The 21,000-nt window shown below is 39.3% G+C and overlaps 1 protein-coding gene across 1 annotated transcript; it reads right to left on the bottom strand.

Moving 5' to 3' along the window:
- Positions 1 to 8,772: 8,772 nt before the first annotated feature.
- Positions 8,773 to 20,392, bottom strand: LOC142848064 (uncharacterized). The gene is made up of 6 exons (XM_075969614.1): positions 20,324 to 20,392; positions 11,790 to 11,916; positions 11,539 to 11,599; positions 10,093 to 10,442; positions 9,488 to 10,008; positions 8,773 to 9,018 (listed from the first exon to the last, which is right to left on the bottom strand). The coding sequence occupies exons 1-6, from the start codon at positions 20,390 to 20,392 to the stop codon at positions 8,773 to 8,775; spliced, it is 1,374 nt and encodes a 457-aa protein (XP_075825729.1).
- Between the last annotated feature and the right edge of the window lie 608 nt (positions 20,393 to 21,000).

Below are 21,000 nucleotides of genomic sequence, written 5' to 3'. Positions count from 1 at the left end.
CTGGAAATGCTTTTCACAGATGCAGCCCACAGAGGGAAGTCATTCAGAGGCAAGGACCTCGTTATGGGGAGTTGCAAGGACCATATGGGACCTCAGAAAACACTGATGGTAGCAGTGGGTTCCTACACTCGCTCCCATGGCTCACCATCCTCTCCTCCTCGTCTCGGAACAGCAACCCCTTACTCACCATGTCCTGGCTTCCAGGCTCACCCATGTTCTCCTCAGAGCTCGCTGCAGTAGCAGTCACAGCACAGAACACAATCCACTGGCATCTGCTCAGCTTTAAAATCAATCCAGCAGCATGGCGCCAGGAAGTGCCCTGCCTGATTTCTGACTGACAGGTTGGCCTGGAGGTCTTGATTGGCTAGTGAGGCTTGAGTGACAAAAGCACCTCCCTCAGCCTTACATTGCACTTAAAGACACAGGACAAAATTTCTTGGCTCTGGCTTCCACCCCAGACCCAGATTTTTACAGATCTGCAGACATATGAATTTCAATATCACTTATCCCTCTATCAGATAGATGACACAGCTGTCTTCCTGCAATCCACAGCCACACTGCCTTCATCCTCCTGGACATGACGTGGCTAGCTAGCACAGCCCATTACACAATGTGGAGTAGACTGATTCTCCTGTTCAAAAGATGCAAGGGTGCACAGAATACCAATGAGTACAGATTATAGGAAACCAAAGATGATGTTTGTTCTGTGGCTTCAGGCTGACACCAGGAGTCACAGGCATTTCTGACAGCCATGAGAGCAACCCGAGCACCAAGTGACAACTAAGCTGATATCTTTTTCTCCTGCCAGAAGATTGCGTGATAGCTACAGACTATGTCCCATTACAGATTATGACCAGCTGGCAAATTTAGCTCAGGTTCTCAGGTGTTCACCATTACAGGGGCTTTGAACTGCCACATTCTTAAGCTTAAGTGGGTACAGTCATACCGATTTTTACTATACTTGCTTTATTATTTTATCTTTTGTAATCACACAATTAGAAGAATTCTGAATCCTCTCCTCTGTTAATGGCCATAGATTTTTCCGTTATAGGTTCCTTGTCTCATTTGTCAATTAGCCTGTAGGTGTTTTTATTGGCTGACTCTGGGTGCTGACTGTGGGAGGTATAGCCCTTTAATCTCTTCTGTCTGCCTTTCCTGGCTCCAAGGCACAGCATGGGTCAGACTCAGCTGGCCACAGCTTATATGCTTGTACTATTCCAATCTTAGCAGTATCCTAGGCCAATTTAGGGCAAACACCATACCCCCTTCATTATTTTCACTCAATCAGAAGTGGGAGAGGATTTGGCTTGGTGAGCACAGCACTGCTGATTGCAAGGGTGAAGGCAAAACTTATTTTGTTCTCTCCAAGTCTTGGAGCTGTCTGAAGATGGCAGCGGATACACTTGCCAGTGCTGTGGGAAAACTATAATATTTAAAAACTGTAAAAAATTCTCCCTTTGTCTCTGCTTCTTTTCAGCTTCTCTGGCCATTAAAATCCATCTAAATAACTGTACAGATACTTGAGTCCTATTTCCTTGTGCCATGTTTACAAATATTTGCATTTTTATTCCCAATTTTATGCCCAGCTTAACTCTTTCCTTTTTATATCTACTACTTATTTCTGAGCACTCATTACTTACCTCTCCAACTGTGGTGCAGTTTTATTGTGACATCCCTCACATGCTCCCTTGTACACAAGACCAAACTTCTATATGTTTTGGGGTTCACTGGTCAGACCCACATTTAGGTGCCATTTGTGGGCTGACTTTGGCTTATTGGGCTGCCATTTGTAGACAATGACACCTTGCTTTCTAAAAGGTTTTAGAGTCGCTTTATGCACGTCATTAGGATTCTCAAATGCTAGCTCTTTAACTATCGAATGCCCTGCTTCTGTACCTCCAATTAATTTATTAAATGCCAGTGTCAGTCTGGAGACAAGTCTTGAAATAATTTATCTGGTCCATCTCTTATACTAGACAACTCCTCAGCCTGTTCTTTAGAAGACAAAAGTCTATGCCAGGCCTTCTTGGCAGCTGCATTAACTTGGACATATGCTGTCATATCAAAGTCTAATTGTTGATCTCTGTATCTCCTTTGCACACTCCTGCCTAGCCTTATTCTGCCTAACTATAGGCCGATTCTGGTATATTATTAACCAATGAAAGGAATACATATTCAAAGAATACATACGCATTATCCCACAGCAGTGTGAATTTGTGTAATGTGAGCTGATTTAGATCTGTGACATGAAACCACTGCTACAGTATATGGCCTGTGTCTGAAACCTTGGGATGATCCAGTTTTGTCAATCAGGACTATACACATTTGTAGTCAGAGATTTCCTCTTCTGACAGTTTCCAAAAACTGACATGGAGACTTAATATTAATTATAAATGCTTGGCAGAGAGTTTAGGCTTCTTACTAGGTAACTCTAACATTTCAAATTAACCCATATTTCTTATCTATGCTCAGCCATGTGGCGGTACATTTACTAGCATAACACATTCATCTCCTTATATGTCTGCATTTGGTTTGTGAGTTCTCTGACTCTGCTCTTGCTCTTCCCAGACTCCTCAGTTTGGTTTTCCTTCCTATACTTTGTTACTAATAATGACACCAACACATTGTCATGGTATATAGGAGTATTCCACAGTACCTATTTGCAAAACAAAACAAAAATCTACAAAAACCCTTTTCCTTAAATATTCATTTGCTCAAGAGAATACCCCCAATTGTATACCCAGTAATCTAGTCTGTCTTCATTCACATGACATGCATTAATACATGCTGGGAAATTACAGAATCACTCCCTACTGTGAGCCACAGGATTATGCAGTAATTATACAGTTTTAATTTTTTAGGATCTACCCATCAGAATCAATGATTCTGTTGTGAAGGCTTTAATCAAGACGTGAGGCATATCGGCATAATTGCCTTGTAAATGAACTGGATGTTTCCTGGCTACAGAATTTTCCCATAACTTACTCTCATCTGTTACCTTTTTGGGATATATCACCCATAGTTTAGTATGATTTGATCCATTTTGGGCACAATTTCCCCTAACTATGTGCAAAAGCAGGCACAGTGTCACAAAGCACCTGTTCCCCATTACCTGATCTTCATTCTTTTTTGCAATGTATACACAGAACTATAACTTCTTGTGATTATCTTTATTGGCAGTCATTTGGCCAGCAGTAAGCATCCAAGCAAAAGTACTTCATTAAAACCATTCATACAATTTCTGAAGGCAAGTTCTCCCTTTCCACTAGGGGCTCTGGTGGATCAAACTCAGGTCTAAAAGTTTCTAAAACCAGAGCCTTCCCCTGCTATTAAGATGCCCAACATCAAATCTAACAAATATTTAACAGACACCCAAGACATATGGGTAACTATCTTTGCAGGTCTGAAAACATAAAGAGAATTTCTGGACATGATAATAGTGGCTCCAGTTGTAGGAAGCTTAGTATAAATGAGGAAAGGAACTCTTTCTTTACCTCTTATAACATTTAAAATTTTTCTTTGAAATTCATCAATATTATTTTTAAAATTCAGAAAATAAGCAATATAGAAGAGAAGCCTTCACTTATAGGGTGCAAATAGAGGACCGGCAGAAGCATAAAATTTAAACTGTTCTTATTGTATAAACTAAGAATGCCTTTTCCTCTCTTAATCTGACTTAGAGCAATTAACACTTACTTTTCTGTGTGGTGTAAGAGAAATGGGTCAGTTTGAAGAGGAAAAAAATACAGAAACACAATAAAACCATCCATAAATTTCAAGGGCATAGAAATACTACATTCATAAGACTGTAAATCGATAGTCACTCAAATAGACAGATAAATAAGTATACTCTGGTTTTGCCTCATTTACAGATAAGAGATTGGCCTAAAGTAACCTTGCTGTGAAAGACTCCTAAATCTTCATACTCACCTTCACCTAAATCTATAGATGACTTTAGTCCGTGAGATTTACTACTTATATTTTACTCTCCCAGATAGCAAGAAAAAGAATTAAATATCTGCCCACAGCCCAAAGAAGACAATCCCTCTTTTTCTGGGGCCTCCAGACTTACACTACCAATGACCAAAGTGGCAGAGAGGCATCAAAAACCAGATCTGTTCATTTAGAGCTTCAGTACCTCTTATCAAGGTTTATTTTGGGGGTAAACCCCACTAAACCATTCAGCGTTTAGAAAGATTTGATATAGCAGTGGGAAATCTGACTAATAGGATCTGAGCAGAAAGAATAAATAAATTAACTCACACACATCCTTTTATCGCGTCCTGTTTATTCTTTCTATGGCCTCTCTATTAACTATGCTGTTCATAGTTCTTTGCTGTTCCTGGTGGTTGTGCTGTGCTTGCTGTTCCCACCTAGCATGAGCTTTCCAGCCTATACAACCCACACAGACATTAACAGTCATCTCTACATGCACTACAGAATCATAAAAAATAGGTAGGAAGGCCCTGACAAAGCAGCCCTGCAGGAAGTGACACCACACAAGAAGGGCCCGTATCCAAGGGGACATATCTGACATTCCAAACCTCTGGATAGGATCAGTAGACATCCATAAACCCTGGACTCACCCACTCCCCTCAGCCCAGTCTCAACTGTGATCACCAGCTTATGATACCCAGAACTGTTTGCCAGTAAGGGTGGGCATGTTGTCTTTCTATCTTTTTGGAATTTCTACATGGTCTATTAGCAAGGGAAATTATGGGGTATTAATGTAATGTAGACTTGACTATTCAACACAGAGTGAAAGTTATTGCTCAAAAGTCGCGTGGCATTTGTGAATGAGAGAAGGTTATTTGGTACCCATATACTGCTTGGGTACTTTGGTGTGAATAACTTTTTGAAGGGGAGAAATGCCATGATTTCACAAGATTTCTGCAGAATTGACAGTGACTGTCCAAAACACAAGTGTCCCCAAAGCTCTCAATCCGGTTCTCCATATGGAGTGCATATTCCTGAGCATCGGCCTATAGGTCTGTCAGCTGTGCATTCATTGTGTAACACTTGTGGCTGCAACATCGCCCCTTCCTTTTTAAAATCAAAACAGCATGTGCAGATTTTTCTGAGAAATGAATAATAATTTTAAAATTAATGCCAAATAGTCTATTGATGACAACCAGAGAACTAGTTTGTCTATCCTGCAGATGAGTTTTATAGGATTTTAGAATATCTCTCATCTATGGTAAAACACAGCACTAATAAAAAAGTTCACAGTTATTATGACATGATGTAGTTAAGCCCATCTAAAAGTTGTAGAATTGAGTTCTTAAAGAAAGGATTGTAAGTTTAGAAGTCTAGTTTTGTCTATTAGTCATTGATTATTAGAATGTACGTTGATGAAGAATGGTTAGGTGGAGTTTACCTGGTGTGCATCTGTGGGACCATGCTTGCAGTTGAAATAGACCTGATAAGTAAAGTTTGTGATCAAGGTAAAAATAACCCATTTTATTCACGACAGGGCATTACCAACTTTCTCAAAACATACATAGCAAGATGGTGAAAGCAGAACAGTTGTCAGAAATACACGAGGAGAGTGATGACATACACATTACAGTCTCATGGGCAGAATACACACATTAGTAATAGAATAATTTTAAAGGCAGTCTAGTCTCTGGGGCATAGAGTTTAACACAGTAAAAGGTGACATAAGATGTGAGATACTCTCATAGTTGCTTCCTGCTGATAAGGGGAGAAGTTGTAGGTCTTGTCTTGAAGGCTGGAACATAGGGGAAACCCATGTAGACCAGGGAAGAGCAGGCTGCCTCAGACTCTGTGAGGCCTGCATGCAGCCTTGGAGCAGTCTGTGTCAGGAGAATGCAATAGGGATTCCTTGGGTGAGAGCTGCAGAGAGAGCTGGAGGGCAAGGTGCACAGCTGTGGCAAGGAAGCTGCCTAGCAATCTCTTACAGTTTAAATGATTATAAATCTGGTGGAATAAATACGTGTTAATGGAAGAATAGGAAGTTAAGGAATCTTAAAGAAGAAACTTTATCTCTTAGGTGCACACTTGAAATGTTTAAGTGCACAGTTTTGGCAGATTTAAAAAGCTAAACTGGGCCAGGGAGACAGGGAAAGTCCCTCTCCTGTACAAAAGAATTTGGCAGGTCGAAAAACAAATTACTAACAAATAATACTTGGCTAAATTTATTTTTACTTGTGACAACATTGCTGGATCTAAATTCATCTCTTGAAGCTCATAAGAATCGTTCTTAAGAGGCAAAAATGTTAGATCTATCAGGTTATTAGTATTTGTGGCCCCCATTGATTTCAAAATCACAGTTGCTTTCTTGCAGATCCAGAAGGAGTTCAGAATAACCAGACCTGCCCTCTTTCTCAGGGCTTTATTATGTTTTTGGTGTGTGGTTGTTTGCCTGCCATTTTCTATGCACAGTACTTAAGAGGCCAGAAGAGGGCATCAGAACCCTTTGGACTGGAGTTACAGGAGATGGTTAGCTACCATTATTTCTTGCAATGGATCCTTTTCCTCTTCAACAATAGACAGTGCTCTTAGCTGATAAGCTGTCTCTACAAATGCTTTTTTCTTTAAAATTTATTTTCATACATTTTACTTAAAATATATCACTTTCACCCTTCTTTGTTCTCTCTTCACTTTTTCATAAATTATTTCCTTCCAATTTTCTCCTTATTAAGCATGTGGTACTAAGTGTGTACAAATACGTGTATAAAACCTGCTGAGGCCATTTCTGTTGGTTGTGTATATTTAGTTCCAGGGCTAAATGTGTGTCATTGAATACTCAGTTAGTTAGCTCCTCACTGCCCGAATGAAATTCTCCCACTTAAATAAAAACTCTAGTCGTTAATGAACAAAATGATCTGTCCCCACAGTGACCTAGGCTTCCTTGGGTAGGAAACATTATCAAAATTAGAAAACCCTTGGTGCAAATATCATCAGACTTTTGCTGGTGTAATTAATGACTCTGAAGTTCTAGCCCTGCAGTGAACACTCTGAACACTGATCTCAGCCAATCACAGTCTTTCTTGAAACTCTGGGCCTCCCTTCACACCCTTTTCATCATTCTCATCTCAGATAACTTAAAAATCCAGAAGTTCCTGCCTACCATGACTACATGTCTGTGCCACCATATTTGACTCAGATTGCTCCAGCTTCAATTATTCAGGCATAAAAAGATGGGATGAGTAAAAAGAACAATGAGCTAACTACATTATAATAGCACTTATCTCATTGAAACTCGGTTTAACTATCTTTAGAATAAATTCAGAACTATGTGCTAGTCAATTGATGAGTTATAAGAGACTCAATGATTAAGAAAAACTTTGTTTTTAATAGTTGGAAGACTGTAGACCTTAAGGAAGGATAGTATTTGATGGGAGCCATCCTGTGACTAGAATTAGAACTTCTTTTTAAGCACCAGAATTTCTTGAAAATCTTCACATCATTTGAAGTCACCACCATTCAAGTCTCCTAATTGAAAGATTTACACTCATCAGGAGAGCAGACTATAATCACATTCAGAAAAGTTATTCTTCATGCCTGCAAGTTCCCTTTCTCTCCTTACAGGAAATGTAAACTCTAGCGGGGTTCCACCTGCCCTGTGTCCTTGTGGTATCCCATTGCTCACTATTTACAAACTTTGGGCTAAACTCAGTTTTGTGGTTTCATCAAGGGTCTGTCACTTTAAAGACATTTGTATTTTCATTTTCTCTCCTGAAAATCTTTTCTACTCTTCCGTTGTTTTATGGAGATTTGGGCTCAAAGACATCTTTGTGCATATTTCTAAGTTAGTTTCTGATGCTGTCGATCTTGTATTTCTTTTGGGTCATAGGGTGTGAGGCAAAGATGAACTCAGGATCACCCATTCACACCTTACTGCTATAACGGCACGTTCACTAGGCTGAATAGATGGCTCAGCAGATGAGAACACTGGTTGCTTATCCACACGGCATGACTTTGTTTCCCAGAACACACAAAACAGCTCACAATTCTCTTTAACTCCAGTGAAAGGGGATCAGATACCCTCTTATGGCCTCCACTTTAACCTCCACTCTTGGACTTGGTATGTACAATGACAAACTCAAGTCATCAGACAGCAGCAACAAACTTTATGTACTGAGAAATATTATGGTATTCACTGGGGTTCTGAGGAAATGTTATGAACAAGTGGTTAATTCTAAGGATAACACATTCTACAAAAAAAGGAAGAACAAAAGAAGAGATATCAGTTTCTCATTTTCAATTAAAAATAGGGTTTATTATTTAAATTGTTTTTCACCTATCTTTCAATAAAAATATGTCAACAACCTGAATAAAAGGCAACATTTTTGTGGTAGAATGTTTCAGTTAATCAGGGTTCTGACTTAGTGGGATACGTGTGTGGTGTACAAGTCTGGAAACCGAATTTTGATCACCATATGAAGAGAGCAAAAATCCCACCTCAATAAGTTGTCTTATGTTCTTCACATAATTGTCAGGCCTAAAATTCCATAATCATATCACACATACATATAACAGAAACTTTTTTCAAATGAATCTCATCAATGTTACATTACCTGGCCTCTCTGGATAATTCCCTTAGAAGGAAGCACTTCATGATGAAGTGACAAATGGATAACTAATGGGGACAGGAAGATGCAGGGAACTTCAAATAATGTACACATATCCACAGGACATCAAGCTATACTGTGAAATATTCACTTGATTACTGTTTATCCTACATTTTACATCTCTACCAGTTGGATGAAAATGATGCTGTCCAGTTTTTTCTGCTCTCTTGGAAGCTCAAGCAGTGCAGGTGAAAAGACGCAGGAGGCTGGGGTGGAAAAGGTTGAGGAGCTCACATCCAGTGCCATGACAACAGCTGAGAAACTCATACTCAGCCAGCTTTGCCAACGCCGCCACAGGCAATGCTTCCTTTGTTCTGAGCAGGAGGCACCTGCCTCCCTCTGCCAACTGTCTTGTGTGGCCTCTGAACAGCCAGGGACATTTGACAAACATAAAGTCTGGTTCATCTTTCAGCATTTTGCTCTAAAAACAGATTTCAGACGGCCCCGTGAGCACTGCTGCTCCCCATTGATATTTTCTGTAGGTGGCCCATGACACCTACTCCATCTAATTAAATGATAGGTGAGATTTGTTATCCTAAATATAACTCATAATTTGCTGATTGAATAGGGCAATATGTCAGAAAGCCTAACCGTCCAAGGTTTCAATAGCCTCTTCATTAACACCATGTGCAAGACTTTACAAGATGTATATGATGTCCCTCTACATCACTATTTTTATTTCTGAGGCTTCGACTTGTTCTCAATACCTTTTTCTTTTTTTAATATTTATTTATTAATTATGTATCCAATATTTTTTCAGCATGTATGTTGGAAGGCCAGAAGAGGGCACCAGATCTAATTCTATATGGTTATGAGCCACCATGTGGATGCTGGGAATTGAACTCAGGACCTTTGGAAGAGCAGGCAATGCTCTTAACTGCTGAGCCAACTCTCCAGCCCTCAGTATGTGTTCTTTTATGTGTTTTTAGAGTACCCAGTTGTGAAAAGGCCTTATCACATTGATTACATTCATAGGGTTTCTCTCCTGTATGGATTCTTTTATGTGTTTTTAGATTACTGATATATGAAAAGGCTTTACCACATAGATTACATTCATAGGGTTTCTCTCCAGTGTGTGTTCTTTTGTGTATTCGGAGTTTAGAGTGCTCCCAGAAAGCTTTATCACATTGATTACATTCAAAGGGCTTCTTTCCAGTATGTCTTCTTTTATGTCTGTGAAGCTCACCATGACTCGCAAAAGCTTTATCACATTGATTACATTGATAAGGTTTCTCTCCAGTATGTGTCCTTTGATGTACTCGAAGATTACTGTTCTGTGAAAAGGCTTTACCACATTGATTACATGTATAGGGTTTCTCTCCAGTATGTGTCCTTTGATGTACTCGAAGATGACAGTTCTGTGAAAAGGCTTTACCACATTGATTACACATGGACATTTTCTCTCCAGTATGTCTTCTTTTGTGAAGTTGGAGATTATATTGACGTGCAAAGACTTTACTGCATTCATTACATTCATAGAGTTTCTCTTTAGTATGTGTTCTTTCATGTATTTGGAGGTTAGAGTGTTTTGAAAAAGCTTTATCACATTGATTACATTGATAAGGTTTCTCTCCAGTATGTGTCCTTTGATGTACTCGAAGATGATTGTTCTGTGAAAAGGCTTTACCACATTGATTACATGTGTGGGGTTTCTCTCTAGCATGTGTTCTTCTAAGTATTTGGAGACAAGTGGTAGCTGCAAAGCCTTCATCATATTGAATAACATCATACAACTTCTCTGTAGAATGAGTTTTTTCATGGCTTTGAAGATGATTGTAACATGCAAAGGCTTTATCATGTTGAGTATATTCAGAGGGTTTCTCTACATTATGGTTTCTTTCATTCCTGTGAAAATAATAGAGACATGTAAAAGATTTACCATGTACATAACACTGATGCATTTTAATATCTGTATAAATTAATTTTATAAATTTGTTTTATTGTAAAAAGGAATCAGATTTTAAGTTTTACATTCCTGGTGCTCTCCTTCAGTATGAGATGTTTTGTTTCTTTGAAGAACCTTTGATGGTAAGGGTTTTTTTATAAATGACCCCCATTTATAGTATCATTTTATATAAGATTTTTTTGCATATATGAATGGAATGAGACTAACTCAGTTTTAAATAACCTTACACTCCTTTTTCATTCTTATGTTTTCCTGTAGTGCAGTACCTACCACAAGAAAGTGTACTAGGACAAACAAAAGTAAGGACACAGTCCAACACTCATAGGCCTTATCTTCAGTGTGAGTTTGCTGATGTCTTCCCAAGGAAGTTTGAAAACCAACTAAATATAATCATATCGCAATTCAACAAATATACCCAGTGTTGAAATACTAAATATCTTTCCTATCTTCTAATTATTCTGAAAGAGATACAGTCTCTCTTTCCATTTTGGTAGCTGACTTGTGAAATATGACATTCTTAATAAAGGAAGAAGAAATAAATAGTTGTACATTGAATTCACACAGTATGACTTTCTGCTCCTCACAGACATGCTGTATAGGAATTAATGTTTCTCCACAAGAGCGTTTTTTACTCTCATGACCCAACTCTTTCAATAAGTTTGGCAAAGTCACAAGTACATGAGTAGCACTGGCTTTACTACAGACTATTTATTTTTTGGACAGTTTTAAACATATACTTAATATCTATTCAATGTGTCTATGTGTGTTATCTGAGTGGTACGAAAGTAAATGGATTAGCAGCTCTACAGCATAATTCTCATGGTAGTATCAGTTAAGACATTGTTTCCTTTTCTTCTGTTTAGAGGAATGCACACACATTTACCTCATATTGAGGCATATGATTTTATGAGAAATTAGTAATAAACCGTATATGTTATGGCATGCTTAGTTGTACTATTTTTTTCTTTAAATCTTCCAGGACAAATTAAAATTTCTTCAGAGACAAATATACACTAAGTTGCAAATAAAAATTACCTTCTATGTTTTCTAGCACTTTGACAATACTCTTCAAAATTATGGTCTTCCCAACTGTAGCCTAAAATAAATGAACAGAAAGTAGACAATATATTAAAGGATATTGTACAAAATTGAATACCTTAAGTGAACTATGCCTTAGTTATTTGGCTCATTCTTACTCTTTCTCCAACAAAAATATAAAAAAGTATCAATAAATAATACAGAGTAGTCCCCTTATTTTAAATGTAAAGGAAAGTTCACAATCTTACCAAGAGCGGTGAGGTTCCTGTATGTCTCCAGCATCACATCTTTGTACAGACTCTTTTGGGAAGGATTCAGCAAAACCCACTCATCCTCAGTGAAGTCAATGTGAACATCCTCATAGGTCACTGAGTTCTAGAAGAATCCAATCAACAATAAAACAAAGTGTGATCCTGACATAGGATACTTCTTTTACAATGATATATTTGTATATTGCTGCTGCTTCCCACACTTCTTCCATGCCACTGCTTTATAATATAAACAAAAGTCACTGTAGAAGGAAACTGAAGAAGAGGCTCATATGTGCCATTCATTGGCCCTTTAAATAGGATATAGCCTTGAGAAAGAAATGCCAATAAACAGACATACAGAGACAGACAAGCAAGCAGATCAATACTAGTGAGAAAACATTACAGAAATAATAATACCAATGATTATCTAGAAAAAGGATGGCAAAATTGGGTATATTCACTTGTGACTTTAATCCCAGTGATCAATGTAAAAGCAGATGAAATAAATTGAGTTTGAAGTCAGTCAAACCCTATGCAATGCCTTGCAGATAAGCCAGAGTTACAAATTAATAAAACCCAGTATCCATCCATAATCATTTAAATAAAAAACATAAAAGGAAGCCGGGCGATGGTGGCGCACGCCTTTAATCCCAGCACTCGGGAGGCAGAGGCAGGCGGATCTCTGTGAGTTCGAGGCCAGCCTTGTCTACAGAGCTAGTTCCAGGACAGGTTCCAAAGCCAGAGAAAAACCCTGTCTCGAAACACCCCCCCCCAAAAAAAGTAAAAGGAAATCAGAGGTTTTAAATGAAGTTCTTAAAAAAGTTTTGTATTTACTTTAGTTCTACATTCATCTTCCAGAACTTGCAGTGTCCCAGGTTAAACTGTTTCATAAGATCTTAAAAAGGAGTGCATGTTTAATACTTACAAATGGACCAAAGAAAACTTCAGCCCTGCAAATGATGATCATAAACAACACAGAGTAAGGGAGATGGGTCAGCAATGAAGCGGTCTTGCTGTCCTTGCAAATAAGTGGGCACAATTACCAGTACTTAAAGGGGACTTGTAATTATCCATTACTTCAACGTCATAGGTTCTGACGCCTCTTGTGACAACCATGAGAAACAGGCATGCCTGTGGTACACACCGTTGTATACAGATACAACCTCATATTCATTGAAAGCATTCAAAACAACAAAAAAATAGAGGCAGGTAGAAAGACACACCCCTGTAGTGCAAGGATTCAGACAGCAGAGGTACTGATGTCATGCATACTACTCTCCTGGGAATGGGAATGATAATCTCCACCAAACTTCAAATTTCAATAAGTTCAGCATCGAAACTTATTCTTGAAATGTACAAAAACCTATATTCCAGGCTCATCAGACAGTAAAAGAATACAGAAAAATAACAAGCATGCTGCTCTGCCATTAATCCCTCTGTGCAGTAGCCAGGATCATTTGTATTTCTGAGTTGAGAACACCATGGTCTAAGGAGCTACACTGAGGACCAAGAGCTACACAGAAAAAACATTGTCTTTCAAAAACAAAAGTAAAACCAAAAATTAAAATAGAAATCAGGATGGCAAAAGGCTTAAGAGTGAACAGAAATTGCTTCAACTGCATGTTTTGTCATTGAGTGATACCATCTATGATGGTGGTGAAGTCATAACAGCAGGACACACATAACCAGAAATGGGTTCAGGCTATGAACATGTAAATCCAATCCCCAATATAAATAAAGATTTCTCCTACTCAATGGTCTACAAATACAACAAAGAAGAGCACCCCGGACAGACAAGTGTTCAACCACTTCTTCTAATCTGGGACCTTTTCCTTCGATCAACTACATTCTGACCCTGATGCATAAATATTCATAGTCATCCCATGATAACACGTATTTACTCTAACTTCAATGACTGTCATAGGCTGGAACAGTTTCTGAAGTGTTTCAATGTAAAGTCTCTTATAAGAATCATGATATTGACTTGACTTGGCCATAACCCAGCCCAATAAAGCCACACCTAATAGTGCCACTCACTCCCTAGGAGATTATTGGGTCTCACTGCATTCAAACTACAGGCGTGGTTTATCTGAGTCTTAAAATAGATAGATTGCCAATTATCTGAGGTACTGCCATATTGGTTACCATAGTGGCCATATGGATTTACATTTTCAGCAACAATGGGGGAGTGTTTCTTTTTGTCCATTTTTTGCCAGTATGATATGTCACTTGTGTTATTGATCCTAGCCAATCAACGTTCTACTTATTCAACATCCTTGCCAGCATGAGTTTTCCATTATGTTACTGAACCTAGCTATTCTGACAGGTATAAGGTGAATTCTAAAAGCTCATTTGATGTACATTTGATTGATGGCTAAGTATACTGAACATTTAGTTAAGTGTTTCTAAGACAGTTTAGATTCATCTACTTAGAACCCCTTGTTTAAATCTGTACCACATTTTTATTCAATAATTTATTTCTAGATGTGTTGCTTGAGGTCTTTTGCTTCTGAACAAGTAACTCCAAACTACATAGACAAACATGATGTGTACTCACTCTAAGTGGATATTAGCTGTTGAATCAAGACTAATTACTATACAATCCACAGACCCAGATAAGGTAAGTGACAAAGATGGCTGTAGCAGGGGGTGCATGGATCCCAAAGATTCTATTAAATAGACTAGATTTTGTGGGAGTACACAGATCAAGAATAGGGAGGATCATAAGAGTTAGTGTAGGTATGTAGGGGGAAAACACAGCAAGAAATTACTAGAATAGGAAATTTTTCAATGGTTGATGGTCAAACAATGCAGTAACAACTTTCTGCAATCTGTGAGGGTCATTATAGTGAGGACTCCCTATAACTCAGAAATATGGAGCCTGTACTGGCCATCTTCTGTAATCACATATGGTTCCCAGTAGTGGGACTATAAAACAAGCCATCCACAAAATATTTGACACACACTTGTGGTGTATGGAAGATAGATCAGGAAAATGGTGGCTCAAGATTTGTGTAGTGTTTCTCATAGAATCTCCTCAGGGTGCCGCATCTGTTGGCCTGACCCTTACAGTCCTGGGCATTCAACTGCCAATGACACTGCACCTTCAGTGATGTCCTTTTCTGACCTCTGACAGTGCCAAGCCTTACATCCATCAATACCTTCAAAATATTACCACCTGGTGAAACACTTTATAAACTCCACCTACCTGTTGAGGTACAACTGTGGCTACCCCTGGAAGACAGTTGCTCTGTGCTCTTAGAAAACACTTCCCAGACATTTTTACCAGTGATGCTGGTCTTGTAATCATCACTAAATTTTTAGCTCTAGCCGTCCAGCATTAAGTATCCAGCAGAACCATATTTTGCTTAAATACTTCTGATAACTTGCTCATCACAGCTGATTCTTCAGCCCCAGATAACAAAAAAACAGAATATAATGCCTTTCTTTTATCCTTAAGTCTTAAGCCAGAACCACATGGCCCCAGCTGTCAGGTTCTGCTGCTTACTGGGGTTGGAACATGGCACCTTGTTTAATTCTATCTTTACCAGCTTTCTGCTTTTGGCTGTATAAGCTTGGATGTTCTGAAGCTTGATGTGTAAACTAGGCTGTCCTTGAACTAACAGAGGTGTGCAGGCCTCTGTGTTCAAAGTACTAGGATTAAAGTCAATGTGCCACCACCCCCTCAGGCCGCAAATCCCTTTGATTAAGTATCAGTAGAGTTATCACTAACATCCACTTGGCAGAGTCTATCTTATGCTGCATTGAGGATTCTTCTTCCCAGGGAATTAATCAAAATCTCCTTACTTTAGCCTCAGGCAGATTTTTTGAACCAAGGCACTTCCTTCTCCAAAACATCACAAGAATCATTTGTAAGAAACATATTTTTTTTGTTTTTGTTTTTTTGAGACATGTTTTCTCTGTGGTTTTGGAGCCTGTCCTGGAACTAGCTCTTGTAGACCAGGCTGGTCTCGAACTCACAGAGATCCGCCTGCCTCTGCCTCCCAAGTGCTGGGATTAAAGGCGTGTGCCACCCCCCTCCCCCCCGAAATGTAAGAAACATATTAAAATTCCTCTCTGAAACCTCTTGAGCTGGCTCCTGATATTTCATTTCATTATCAAGGTCACTCTCTCCCATGCTATATGCAGTGCCAAACGCATTCTTTCCTTTTTGTAAGCCAAAGAATCAAAGATCTTATGATTCGAAACAAAAGCATGGTTAGGACTAGCAAAGCAATACTCTAGTCCCTGGGACCAACTTCTGTTTTAGTTTTTCTTTTTTTATTTTTTTTTGTAAAGAGACACCATGACCACATAAACTCTTATAACAAACGTATTTAATTGAGGGGACTCACATATAATTTCAGAGGTTGAGTTAATTATCATCATGGCTTGAAGCCTATAGGCTGGCAGCCAGATGTGATACTGGAACTGAGAGTCCTTTGTTCTTGACTAAGAGGAAACAGGACATAGTCTGACACCCTGGGAATTATCCTGAGAATAAGAGACCTCAAAAACCCACAGTAACATACTTCCTCCAACAAGACCATGCCAACTCCAGAACAGCCACACCTACCACTACTTCCACTCCATAAGAGATTATGGGGGCCAATTATATTCAAACTACCACAGTGGTATAGCTGAGTCTTGAGGTAGATAGATTTCCAATTATCTGAGGAATTATTGATTTCCATACTGGCTATACAGGTTTACAATCTCAGCAACAATGGGGGAGTGTTCCTTTTTGTCTGTATTTTAGCCAGTATGAGATGTCACTTGTGTTATTGATCCTGGCCAATCTGACAGGTATAAGATTAATCATTAAAGTACTTTTGATTTATAATTCCTTGATAGCTAAGGTTGTTGAACATTTATTTATCTATTTTTCAGCCAGTTTTAAATTCATCTATTTAGAATTCTTTATTTTCATCTTTACCATATTTTTATTTGATTATTTTATTTTAACATATAGTTTCCTCAGTTTTTTTTTATTCTGAGCAAGTAAAACCAGAACCACAAAGACAAACATTATATATATGGATATTAGCAGTTGTGTAAAAATAATCTCAGTACAATCCATAGACTCAGAAAGGGTAAATTACAAGAATGGCTGTAGCACGGGATGCATGGAGCCCACACGAAAGAAGAAAATAGACTAGACTTTATGAATGAACAGAAAATAGCAAGAGTAACAATCATGGGATAATGGAGGGATGGAGGGAGAATATACAGGGAGAGATGACTGGAATAGGAAAATTTTTAAAGTTGATGTGGAAACCTAATATAGTAGACACTTTTTGGTAGCTAAGAGGGTAACCGTAGTGAGGATTCCCAGTAACTAAGAATATGGAGCCTGAACCTGTCATCTTCTCCAATGACATATGGCTCCCTGTGGCAGGAATAAAAAAGATACCCAGCCACAAAATATCTGACACCCAGTGTGTTGTCCCGAAGATATACCAGGAAACTGGTGGCTTAAATTGGTGTAGTGGCAAACCAATGACGGGACTAACTTGAGGCCTAAGGGAAAAGAGGTAACCCATGAACAACACTGCCTGGAGGGCAAGGAATGAGAAGTTCAATGGTTCAGAATTTAGAGTAGAACAAAATACAAGTAACAAAAAGAAAATAATAATCAATATAATGATTCCTAGCTTTACTCTAATAAAATAATAGATAGTTTCCTAGACTGTCAACAGATGGCCTTCCTCTGAAAATTGATTATGGCAGATGTGAAAAACTTTACTAAAATACTAGCTAAAGCATGTGGAAGCAAGGAGAAATTTGGGTGAGGGTTTTTTAGAAGCCAGATGTGTCAAGTACATGGAAAAGACCACAATTTACAGAATCAACTAGGCAGGGATCATAAGGGCCTAGAGAGCCTGAGAGAGCAATTATGAGCTTGCAGTGTCTGAGTTTTATCCTCTCAATAAAGGTGACTCCAGTAGCTGATTTCCTCCCATTTCCCCTGCAGTGCACTCAGTAAATTATTCTTTCTACTCTGGTCTGAAGGCAGAAACCATGTTCCACATGCAGATCCTTCTCCTGTGAGTGTAATGAATAGTTGAATTCATGACTCAAGTGGGTAATTTTAAAAATCTGAGGCCACATAGTCATTCAAGAATTTTGAATCATGCCGGGCGATGGTGGTGCACGCCTTTAATCCAAGCACTTAGGAGGCAAAGGCAGGCGGATCTCTGTGAGTTTGAGACCAGCCTGGTCTACAGAGCTAGTTCCAGGACAGGCTCCAAAGCCACGGAGAAACACTGTTTCAAAAAAAAATTGAATCATTACCAAGTGGTGGTGGCAGACGCCTTTAATCCCAGCACTTGGGAGGCAGAGGCAGGCAGATCTCTTGGAGTTTGAGGCCAGCCTGATCTACAAAAGACAGTTCTGAAACAGGCACCAAAGCTACAGAGAAACCTTGTCTCAAAAAAATATAAATATAAGAATTTTAAATCAAGATAGCAAGGTCATTGACCTGGAATGACAGAATGAAATCGAGGTCTCATATAAAAACATAAGAGACCTTATCTCACCAATATTTTTCTACAATGCTGGAAGGGCAGCTATTCTAGAATATCCCTTTCCAGTGAGAAAACACTGTACACACTTAAGAGATTAATAAAGAAATATCTGTACAATGATAGCATGCATACATCTCTGGCAAATACTCAAAGGGGAGACAATCTCGAATAAACAATGCATTCCACATACACTGGCATCCTTGAGTTTCTTTTAGGTACAGACTCTAGCTTACACTTTGAAGAAACTAAATAGACATGGGAAACTGCAAGTCTTGCCAGTTAGGGAATGGGGAAACTTACACAGCAAGGATATTATCACGATTATGTCAAAAGTATGTAAGTGACCTGAGCAGCAGGTCATACTTTACTGACAGGGCCCTAAGTGCAGTGCCAGAAGGTGAAAAAGACAGGAAAACTGGAACTAAAGTATGATAAAAGATAAAAACCGAGACATGGAAGTATTGTATAAGCTATGTCTTATTCCAAGTAAGCTTCTGAAGATGAATAGCTTCTTGTATACCATTTGTAAGGGAAAATGGGAGGAAATAGGAGACTTCTAGGAAATCAGCAGAAATTACCACACAATGGGACAAACTCAGAATAAGGTTAATCAAGCAATGGAACACGAGAGCAGGGTGGTGGTGGTGGCAGAGGCCCACGCCTTTAATCCCAGGACTCCTTTAATCCCAGGACTCTTTTAATCCCAAGAATCCTTTAATCCCTGGAATCCTTTAATCCCCGGACTTCAGAGGCAGAGGCGGGTGGCTCTCAGGAATTTCGAGGCCAGCATGGTCTCCAAGAGCTAGTTCCAGGACAGAATCCAAAGCCACAGAAAAACCCTGTCTCAAAAAAAATTGCAACACAAGAAAAACAAAGGCTATCTCAAGAATATTATGGACTATGCCCAAAGTGGCCTTGGGACCATAGCTCACTGTGGTGGGAAGAGTTGGGTTCTCAGGATCTGAAGAAACTCTCCAGAAAGGCACTGGGTCCAGATCCTTACCACCTCTTCCAAACATATTCCCGTTTACAATGGAGAAGTTATATTTTATTCTCCATTACTCAGGACCTTAGGCAAAACCCCAAGGCCTAGACACTCACTAGGCTGTTCCTGGCTTTGACAAGAGTATCCCTGGTTTTGAGAAGAAGCTAAGTTCCTTCTCCATGAGTTGGACCCTAAATGGAAAGACATCATTGATATGGCCAGCTCTCAACACAACAGCATTTTCCTTTTCAAATGACTGTCCCTTCTCTCAGCATATACATCTGACAGAACTATAATTTTCTCTAAAAAGAATTGGAACTTTAAGTCATACCACACCCTAATGTTCATTATGATCCCATAATGACCTTGAGCAGCACGTTAAAGATTTCTTCATTGATTTGTGACAGGAGTAGTTGCTGTTTATAAATCAGTGGTGTCTCTGTCATGGTCTAGAGTGAAATGTTTAAACAATCCTTGTAAACAATTTTGTATCCTAGCATCTTAATGTCTAACAGGCCTAGTTAGCACACTACTTTACTATCTTTGTGTAATATAGAGGCAGGCTTCCTCAGCTAACATCTCCTAAGCACTGGTGATGCCTTTATGTCAAATTTCTACTCTTCTGCACAACCAGTTAGTGGTAGAGTGGGAAGGAATGCAAGAATGCCATTTACATAGTCCACAAAATTAACTCCAAAGGAATCTTACTCCTAAATGTTAAATGCAAAGGGCAAAGCTTCTGAAAGATAATAGAAAAACTAGGCATCTCCAAGTTTGGGATCCTGCCTTCCATATGTATCCATATTACGTTGATGTGGACCACAAAGATGTTTCTACCCACAATTCCCTGCCTGAAATGCTTTTCACAGATGCAGCCCACAGAGGGAAGTCATTCAGAGGCCAAGACCTGGTTCTGGGAAGTTTCAAGGACCATATGGGACCTCAGAAAACACTGATTGTCGCGGTGGGTTCGTACACTCGATCAAAAAGTGCATGTCACACTGTCTCCCATGGCTCACCATCCTCTCCTCCTCATCTTGGAACAGCAACCCATTACTCACCATGTCGTGGCTTCCAGGCTCACCCATGTTCTCCAGAGCTCGCTGCAGTAGCACTCACAGCACAGAACACAATCCACTGGCATCTGCTCAGCTTTAAATTCAGTCCAGCAGCATGGCACCAGGAAGTGCCCTGCCTGTTTTCTGACTGACAGGTCGGCATGGAGGTCTTGATTGGCTAGTGAGTATTGAGTGACAAGAGCACCTCCCTCAGCCTTACAGTGTGCTTAAAGACACAGCACAGGATTCTTTGGCTCTGGCTTCCACCCCATACCCAGACTTTTACAGATCTGCAGACATTTGAATTTCAATATCACTTATGCCTCTATCAGATAGATGACACAGCTGTCTTCCTGCAATCCACAACCACACTGCCTTCATCCTCCTGGACATGACGTGGCTAGCTAGCACAGCCCATTACACAATGTGCAGTAGACTGATTCTCCTGTTCAAAAGATGGAAGAATACACAGAATACTAATGAGTACAGATTATAGGAAACCAAATATGATGTTTGTTCTGTGGCTTCAGGCTGACATCAGGAGTCACAGGCACTTCTGACAGCCATGAGAGCAACCCAAGCACCAAATGACAACTAAGTTGATACATTTTACTCCTGCCAGAAGAATGCGTGATAGC

Source organism: Microtus pennsylvanicus, chromosome 1 (genome assembly GCF_037038515.1).
Source record: "Microtus pennsylvanicus isolate mMicPen1 chromosome 1, mMicPen1.hap1, whole genome shotgun sequence".
Classification (NCBI taxonomy): domain Eukaryota; kingdom Metazoa; phylum Chordata; class Mammalia; order Rodentia; family Cricetidae; genus Microtus; species Microtus pennsylvanicus.
This window is presented reverse-complemented; position numbering and strand designations above follow the sequence as displayed.

Excerpts from the sequence above, each read along its gene's own strand:
- LOC142848064 (XM_075969614.1), bottom strand. The coding sequence starts at position 20,392 with ATGGGTGAGCCTGGAAGCCACGACATGGTGAGTAATGGGTTGCTGTTC. Across the intron at positions 11,600-11,789 it reads CAGGAACCTCACCGCTCTTG|GCTACAGTTGGGAAGACCAT; the intron begins GTAAGATTGTGA and ends CATTTATTTTAG. Across the intron at positions 10,009-10,092 it reads CCAAATACATGAAAGAACAC|ATACTGGAGAGAAAATGTCC; the intron begins ATACTAAAGAGA and ends ACAAAAGAAGAC.